The sequence below is a fragment of the Juglans microcarpa x Juglans regia genome, chromosome 2S (genome assembly GCF_004785595.1).
Source record: "Juglans microcarpa x Juglans regia isolate MS1-56 chromosome 2S, Jm3101_v1.0, whole genome shotgun sequence".
NCBI classification, from domain to species: domain Eukaryota; kingdom Viridiplantae; phylum Streptophyta; class Magnoliopsida; order Fagales; family Juglandaceae; genus Juglans; species Juglans microcarpa x Juglans regia.
The window spans coordinates 27,681,081-27,689,952 of NC_054597.1; the positions used below are offsets into that span (position 1 = coordinate 27,681,081).

The window sequence follows — 8,872 nt, forward strand, 5'->3', positions numbered from 1 at the left end:
CTCGATCATGATCTTTTCGTTTATAACTAGAGATCGATAGATTATTAGTTACATGAAAATTGAATTCATTCTCTTCTGTTTTCTCCGAACTCATGTAAATATTAAGAATTTAAAATCCATTAATGCTAGGTATATATATGATCTCTTACATGCATGCAATGTTCTTCACAAATAATTTATAGACAGTATATATATAATAATTTATTATTTTTGCAATCAATGTGTAAATGTCACGCACCTTTTTTAAAAAAATGTATAAATATATTTAAAGAAAATATGTGAGACTATTTCTAGCCTGAAAAAAAATAATGTATGGCGATTGCACAACTCATAACTGTTTCTAACATTACTCATTAAAAAATTAATTTTTTATGTGAATTCTAGATTCACCCATTTTTTTTAAAGAAAATATGTGAGACGTACATAATAACTACAAATATCATTTATGATATAGCTCTCCTAAAAAAACAAAGTAATTAACTTAAAAGAGAGGGAAAAAAAAAAAAAAACAAACAAACAGGAAAAGAAGCAATCATGGCCATCGATATGCAGTGATCTGTGGCTTCATCATTATACAGCTCTTGATTGCTCGAAAGAATGTGATGTATAAACGTGAATGTAAAACCATCATCTAATCAAGCTACTTTTAAGGGCATGCATGAGATTTCAAAGATGGGCCTACATATATAGTGGTAGGTCTATAATTTTCATGTACTGTACACGACATGAACGAATTAACTCGTGTAGGTTGGAAAAGTATTCAGACCGGATTTTGAAAAATTATATTTTGACAAAAAATATATAATTTTGAAACTTCGTTTTAATTAGTAAAAATTATATAATTTTGAAAAATTTTGATTTTCTTAATTGAAAATTACACACACACACACGTATATATATATATATATATATTTGGTGCTTTGGCCTGAAGCTTCGTAGATTTATTTTTAATAAGGTTTTACATATAAATCCTGATTAATTACAAAGGGGGTGGTGGTGGTCCATCAAGTATACCGCTCATTTGCCTTGCTTATCAAGCAATCTGCTAATGCCATACTCTCTCTCTCTCTCTCTCTCTGATCTGCAGCAGCTGCTATAGCATTCATGGCAAAAGCATAATCATCAGCACTCCAGCTCGAAATCCATGTGAGCTCGCTCCTAGCTACCTTCCTGCATCCTTTTTCCCTTAGTATAATTTTTATCTCTTTTCTGTTGTTCCCCACGTATATATAATATATGGCTGATGAAATTTTTCTCTTTGCTTTACTACTTCTAATTAATATAATCTGTTAGGCAAGATTATCATGAGATGGAGTACTATAATTCTCCTACCTCCTCGATCGTTTCATCTTTTACCACTCAAATCCCTTGTCTTTCTTTCTTTTCTTTTCTTTTCTTTTTTTTTTTCCTTGCATATATTTGTTAGAATATAACTTCATCGATCTCCCCCAGCTTTGACCATGAAAGTGGTGGCCAATGATTATTTCATCTTATAGTAGTCGTAAATATGTGCGATATATGCTCACGATAGCTAGGTATATATAACTTCATTCATTAAAATGAAGAATACTATACGTTAGTTTATGACATGCCTAGCTAGCTAGCTTCATAGAAGAAAATTTCCATGCATGCTTTGATAAGTATATAGAATTATTATTTTAGTAATTAATATTTTTTATATTTTTAGTTTAATTTGATGATCATATATTATATAATAATATTAAAAAAAACTTGGAGTGGATGATCATGTGGTTTTATAGCACTACTAGCTAGTTGTTTAATAAATATATATACTACAAGAAAAACGGATTTTTATGACTAGTTAATTCTAGCGAAATGACTAGTTGCAATTAAAATTAGTTGCGAATAGTCGTTTGGTTGCAATAAATTGGTCATAAAAGTCCGTTTTTCTTGTATATATCATGTACGTTGATCGATATATAGTTGGTGATGTGGTTTCAAAAGAGCAAAATTCTATGCCTTGATGTCATTAATAATATTTTTATTTTTAAAAATAGAATTAAAAATTTAATTGCATATATATATAATTTATTATTTCCTATATTTAAATTACATTTAATGGGATAGTACTTGATACTTGGCTTTTGATCAAGAGCAAAACTCAATTATTTGAAAATAAAATCATATATAATTACAAATAAAAGCAGTAATTTAATTGAAAATAAAATCATATATAATCAAGAGCATTGTCCATAATATTTATATGTCCAACTAAATTATTAAACATAATATATTGTCTAGCTAGAACAAAACATGCATGGGAATGATGGAGAAATATGTACAATCAGAAGTGTAGTGGACGAGAAGAGAGGCCGGGTGACATATTTAGGGTTAGATTATCAATGAAATTAATGTATTTATAAATGGTTAGTTGTGCGATTAAAACATCGACAAAAATATGTCGACGTGTCACAATTGTGGTAGTATTTCCTTTCGAGCAGTGTCAATCGTCGAAATCATCTACACTTGGCAGCGATTTGCTGCTTGCATGCCGCTATTAATTTTGGTGAAATTAATACTAAATCACCGTCGTTAAGTTTTTTTTTTCTTGCGAATAAAAAAGATACATGATCAGCGCCAACTTTTTAAAATTCGCTGTAAATATTTCGATCGCAAAAGATTATATATGTTGTAGTATGCATTGATGATCGATCGATAATATAAATATATATATATATATTATATTATATATATACGAAAAAAAAGTATTTGCGATGGATTATCAACGACGATAACGACTATTTTTTATAAAAATAAACTCATTTTGATAGGAAATAATTATTTTTATTGAAAATAATTAGTTACAAATAAACAGTTTTCTTGTAGGATGATGTAGTACTTTCATTGCAAACTAATTGTTATTTTTAAGACTACTATGATGTAATTTCGTGAGAGTAAAGCTATATAATATAATGTAGTTTAAAAATTATAGAAACAATAGTAATAATATATATATATATATATATATATATATATATATATATATATAGAAAAAATAAAGAGAGAGATAGATCGTTTCATATAAGATATTATAAGCAAAATACAGATAGGGTTGCTCTTACTTTTGAGTGCGTGCCTTAGTAACAGCTGTGTATATAGGCCGTTTCTTAATTGCCTTTTGCTTTTGTAGTCAAGGCTAAAACAAAGGCGTGGAAGAACCCCTCGTGCTTTAGAAAATCCAACCGGCCGGTTTCCCTCTCTCTCTCTCTCTCTCTCTCTAAACCGCCTACATGCGCTTCTTAAATGGGCAAAGGCTTAAAGGTGCTAAATAGGGGTTTTGAGGGCATCTTTTCTTTTCTTTCCTTTTTTCTCTTCTCTCACTCTTTCTCACACTGTTTTCAGTTAAAGTAGCTAGCTAGGGAGGGAATTCTGGTGTTTTTTGTGGTTAAAAAGCAGGTTTATAGCTCAATCCTACTGTGACAGTTTCCTCTTTTCCTCCCTTTCTTCTTGTTCTTCTTCTTCTTCTACTTATTGATATTTTTCTGAATTTATTCTTTTTTTTTCCTCCTCTTATTCTTCCTTATCAGTTCTACCATGGAGAATATACCGTATTCCTATTCTGGGCATATTTTTCATCTTGGTTTGCTGAGTTTCTTCATGTAAATTGAAATTTTCCTGGCATGTTCAAGAACATGATGTATTCAATCTCTCTTCTTTTCATTGTTATTATCTATTCCAGCGTTTCTTTGTTTGTTCGATTCTTCATGTTATCTGAGTAATGAACCAGAATTAGTTCGAGGTTCATGTCTAGCTAGGAGGATACTAATTACGTTTGGAAACCATAGCCAAAGTAGTTGTTCATACCTTTGTTATTATCTATTTACTCTTTCCCTTTGTATAGATCTCAATCAAATCTTTTGATTTCTCCTATATAGATAGAGAGCTAGCAAAGCTGGGATATGAGTACTAGTGATCTGCCGCCATACAGGGATAAATATTTCACAGAAGATTTCAGCTTGAGAGAAATTAAGAATTAGATAGTATCTAATATTTCTGTAGGAAGGGATCAGCAAGAGCTAGCAATGAATAAGAGTGGTAGTAGTACTGTGGGCTCCATCAGCAGCTCTGATCTCATCGATGCCAAGCTCGAAGAGCATCAGATGTGTGGATCCAAGCAGTGCCCCGGTTGTGGACACAGGCTCGAAGGCAAGCCGGTACGTATAAAGGATATAATATTTTCTTATTATAATATTCTTATTGGCTTCAACATAAAGATCTTTACATATGAAGAATCAAACCAAGAAAAAGAAATATGCTTCTTGTTTTATCATGAGACTAACATTATTCCATATATATATATATATATATAGTGATTGTATATATATATATATATAGTGATTGCTTTTCATGCATATAGAACAAATTTTAAATTTAATGGAAGCTAGGGTCCTCTTTTTCTTTTTTTGCTTCTTTTTTTTTCTTGCTTTTCATGATCTATATCTCTTTTCTTTTTCTTTTGTTGGCTTTCATGTTTACTAATTGAGAGTTGGAATGGAGTTTCCAGGACTGGTTAGGTCTACCTGCAGGAGTGAAATTTGATCCTACAGACCAAGAATTGATAGAACACCTTGAAGCAAAGGTAGAAGCCAAAGATATGAAATCTCACCCTTTGATAGACGAGTTTATCACTACTATTGAAGGAGAGGATGGGATTTGTTATACCCATCCTGAAAAACTTCCAGGTGATCATCACAAAATCTCATATCATCTCTCCCTCTCTCTCTCTCTCTCTCTCTCTCTGTGATTAATTATTTAATGTTGTTGGGCTCACTAAAAACTCTTTTGTCTCAACCGAATATGAGACTTCATGCACTATGTTTTTTTTTTTTTAATATATGCTCCTCCTATATATATATATATATCTAGAGAGAGAGAGAGAGAGAGAGAGAGATCATTTGTTACGACTTTCAAGATATCCCACTTGTCTTTCAGTTTGTTATACCTAAGTCAACCTAACTTTGATTTTGGCGCTACTGCTGCTGCACTTTTTCTTGCAGGAGTCACAAGAGATGGCTTGAGCAAACATTTCTTCCACAGACCTTCGAAAGCTTACACAACCGGGACAAGAAAGAGAAGGAAAATTCAAACCGAATGCGACTTGCAAGGGGGAGAAACAAGGTGGCACAAGACTGGAAAGACCAGGCCTGTAATGGTGAATGGCAAGCAAAAGGGGTGCAAGAAAATACTTGTGCTTTACACCAATTTTGGGAAAAATCGCAAACCCGAAAAGACCAACTGGGTCATGCATCAATACCATCTTGGTCAGCATGAAGAAGAGAAAGAAGGGGAGCTTGTTGTTTCAAAGATATTCTATCAGACGCAGCCAAGGCAATGCAATTGGTCTGAGCGTAGTGCAACCACTGGAGAAGGAAGCAGTGAGCCTAATAGCAGGAGAGATAGTGGCAGTGGGAGTTGTTCTTCCTCCCGGGAAATGATTCCCCAAAGAGATCATGATCAAGTTTCGCCACCACCTGGGGTTAATGCTCATCAAATGTCAGCTGGTTACAATGCCATGGACATTCAGCAATTCAAATCTGATCACCATTTTAGCTTTGCCCCGTTCAGGAAAAGCTTTGATGAGGTGCATATGATCTTTTTTCATTCGCTCAATATGGCTTTTATATCTGAAACTTCCATATATGCATATGCATGGACCTTTTAAATCAAACAAATGAATAACCATGAAACAAAAAGATGAGAGTAAATAGATTGAGATCATGAATTAATTGATCACCTAGCATACTGCCTTACTCATCAACAGCATGTTGTCCTTCAACATCTACAGGTTAATAGATTTTGACATAGAACTAATGATATAGATTTCACAACAATAAAAGTACTAAAGGAAAGAACTCAAAAAGCTAATTACTCGTAGCACCTTGCTTTCAACATCTACAAGTAATTAGATTTTTTCATAGAAGTACTAGTGATGAAAACTCTATATATGGACCTGATCTCTTGATATTATTTTCCGCTAATTAAACCAGGTTTAACCACGAAAAAAGGTTGCAATAAACCGAAATTAATTAATGTTTCTTAATCTTGTATGTAGAAAATGGACAAGCTAGATAGCCATTAAACCTCATGATAACGTGGTGTCAAATATTAATATTGCAGGTAGGAATAGGAGAGGTTTCAACTGCAAGGGAAGCCCAAGCATCAGCTGGCACGTGCGAAGAGATGGGAGATCATCACCAGAGGCCACATCCTATGGCCCACCATGAGCATCATCACCAACAGCAGCAACATCACCATGCGCATCAGGAGATTGCGACCACAGCCTTCCACGTCAGCGCCAGGCCTTCACTTCCCATTTCCACCATCATCTCTACACCTCCCCTCCACCACACATCCATTATTAATCTCGATCAAGACCCGTACCACATCTCCAGAATAATGCTCGAGAATGAAAATTTCCAGGTACTGATCATGAAGCAACGTATATAAACCTCGTTAATTAATTTCCCTTTATTTCTGATATCCCACAAGTAATCTGAGTCACGTACGTCAACATGTCCAAACTACGTACATATTTAATTGGTGGGTTTAATTTTCTAGCTAGTTTGTTTACTAATTATATGATTTCAGTGTTCAGTGGGTTCCTTTTGTTTCTTTAATTTCAGTGTTCAGCGGCTCGAATCGATCGAAAACTCAATAGTGAGATCAGTTTCCAATTTATTTGAATGGGCATAACTAAAGTTGCAACTCAGTAAATTATGTTCTGAGTTTTTACCATATATATATATATATATATATATATATATATATATATATATATATATACACACACACACACACTGTATAATGTCCGTGCATACACATTCTGGCGTAGCCAATTGTTACGGTTTCCAATACTGTTTGCAAAAGTACTACAAACAAAAAATTACATTTCAGTTTTTCTTGTGTTTTGAATATGCATAAAACAGCAGCAGCAGCAGCAACAGCATTCGCAGCAGCAACAGCATCATAAACTGGGAGCTGGGAGGTCTGCATCTGGTTTGGAGGAACTCATCATGGGTTGCACTTCAACTAACATCAAAGAAGTGAGTATGAATTTTTTGATCCCGAAATCCGGAGACCCATATTTGTCATAATTAATTCTACCGAAGGAGAAAAGAAAGAAAAGGTAAACAAGGATTAAAAGTGATAAAAAGGAAGATAAATTAATTTCTTTATTAAATAAATTAAATTAAAGAGAGAAAACAGAAGATTTTTTTTTCTTTGTACTTTATCGTTTATCTTTCATTTTATTTTGGTGTCATATATAGCTAGTGATTTTATAATGATATATATACTGTATATCAACCTCCCCTCTAATAAAAGATGCAGGCACCTAGCTAGTTAGCTACAATATCATGAATTAGGCTTTTATAGTAGACAAGATAATCTATTCTATCTGAATGGAAAGAGCGAAAGATCATGTTGATGACGAATTTCAACAGAAAATTAAAAGCACAAGGCAGAATCAATTATGGAAGTTAAAGAAACTTACAGTACTAAGCTAGCTAGCTAAAGAGAGAAAATAAGGAATACATTATACACTGCGTACAGACAACTTTTCTAGGGGAATTTTTTTTATTATTTGCCTGCTAATATGAACTGATCCTGAAGGTCTATTAAAGCATTTTTCCATATAATCAAAGCAACATAGTTATGTATTTAATTGATCTAAGTACATGCATTCCTTCTTTATTTTTTTTCTTTTTCTCTTTTGGATGAAGTGACCGGAATGATAGTACTAGCTTATATTATTTTTCCTCGTGTTTGGCGTTAGATGAAGGGCACAGCAACAGACATGCATTTTTATTGTGGGGTAGAAAGGGATTAAAGAGGCGGTTTTTTATCAGTATTTTCCTGAGTATATAGTTTTCTTTTCTACAATATAAACCTAACCCTAATGTTCACATGATGCATGGTTGCATTTTCTTGAAGGAATCATCCATCCAAAACCCTCAAGAGGCAGAATGGTTGAAGTATTCGTCCTTCTGGCCTGACCCTGACAACCAGGATCATCATGGGTAGGAGCAAAAAAACAACAGAGAATAAACAACACCCATGCATACAGACAACATCATTACCATCATCATTAGTACTCGAAACGTTCCTCAATTCTTTTCAACACGAGACCAAGAAAACCATGCAAAGTCATTTTCTTTCATTTTACTGGGGGCCTGGCTAAGCTCTGGTGGCTCTCAACCGAACTAACTGCATGTGAAACAGTCCTGCATGTTGGAAAGAAAGAGAGACTCAAAGAAAAAACAAAGAAAAAGAAAAGAAACCTAGAAAGGCTGCACCGTCTTCTGCCAAACGGAAGAGAACCAAGGGCCCAAAAGAAATACAGCCCTGCATGAAAATCATCACCATTATGATTACAATATCATCTTTATGGATATTCTTTTTGTTTTATTATTTTAAGATGTTTGTATAATCTCTCTTTCTTGTTCTTTATAAACAATATACCAGAGAGAGTTTGTGGAAATTGCAAAAATACTTTAATTGTTAATTGTTCTGTCATTACTCACTTTGATAGTAAAGTATAAAAAGGTGTTCAGTACTACTCGTATGATTTCCCTTTATAGAAATATCAGTTGGGGAATTTTCAATGAAACATGATGGGTTCTCCTCGTTAGTATTAAACTAAAAGTATCTTACATGCATGGATTTCCAATGCCTATATCCTGCCCAAATTGAATTTATATAGACATTATCTGGTTTAATTAACAGATCAAATCAACTAGCTAAGTGGCCAGCAATATCCATGATCTCCACTTTTCTTTTCTTTAAGACACTAAAGTATGAATAAAAGAATTATAGTTTCCTATAAATCCTAATTAATTAAGCAAGTCGAGTT

General features: G+C 33.4%; 1 protein-coding gene across 6 annotated transcripts; it reads left to right on the top strand.

The window, feature by feature from the left end:
• Positions 1–3,107: 3,107 nt before the first annotated feature.
• LOC121253657 (NAC domain-containing protein 75-like) lies at positions 3,108–8,541 on the top strand. 6 transcript variants are annotated; one of them, XM_041153654.1, is made up of 7 exons: positions 3,113–3,658; positions 3,897–4,175; positions 4,526–4,703; positions 5,019–5,602; positions 6,139–6,441; positions 6,945–7,064; positions 7,954–8,535. In XM_041153654.1, exons 2-7 carry the CDS (start codon positions 4,044–4,046, stop codon positions 8,041–8,043), a joined length of 1,407 nt encoding a protein of 468 aa, XP_041009588.1. In that variant the 5' UTR covers positions 3,113–3,658; positions 3,897–4,043; the 3' UTR covers positions 8,044–8,535. The 6 variants fall into 6 exon arrangements, with proteins under 6 accessions (XP_041009591.1, XP_041009590.1, XP_041009592.1 ...); XM_041153657.1 differs by having other exon boundaries at positions 3,108–4,175; positions 6,945–7,147; positions 7,954–8,541; XM_041153656.1 differs by lacking the exon at positions 7,954–8,535 and adding an exon at positions 7,796–7,940 and having other exon boundaries at positions 3,108–4,175.
• Positions 8,542–8,872: the final 331 nt, after the last annotated feature.

What these genes read in the sequence shown, in the direction of transcription:
- LOC121253657 (XM_041153653.1), top strand. Translation starts at nt 4,044, where the DNA reads ATGAATAAGAGTGGTAGTAGTACTGTGGGCTCCATCAGCAGCTCTGAT. An exon ending in CCATCCTGAAAAACTTCCAG is followed by an intron (nt 4,704 to 5,018) that starts GTGATCATCACA and finishes TTTTTCTTGCAG; the next exon opens with GAGTCACAAGAGATGGCTTG. An exon ending in TCAGGAAAAGCTTTGATGAG is followed by an intron (nt 5,603 to 6,138) that starts GTGCATATGATC and finishes TTAATATTGCAG; the next exon opens with GTAGGAATAGGAGAGGTTTC.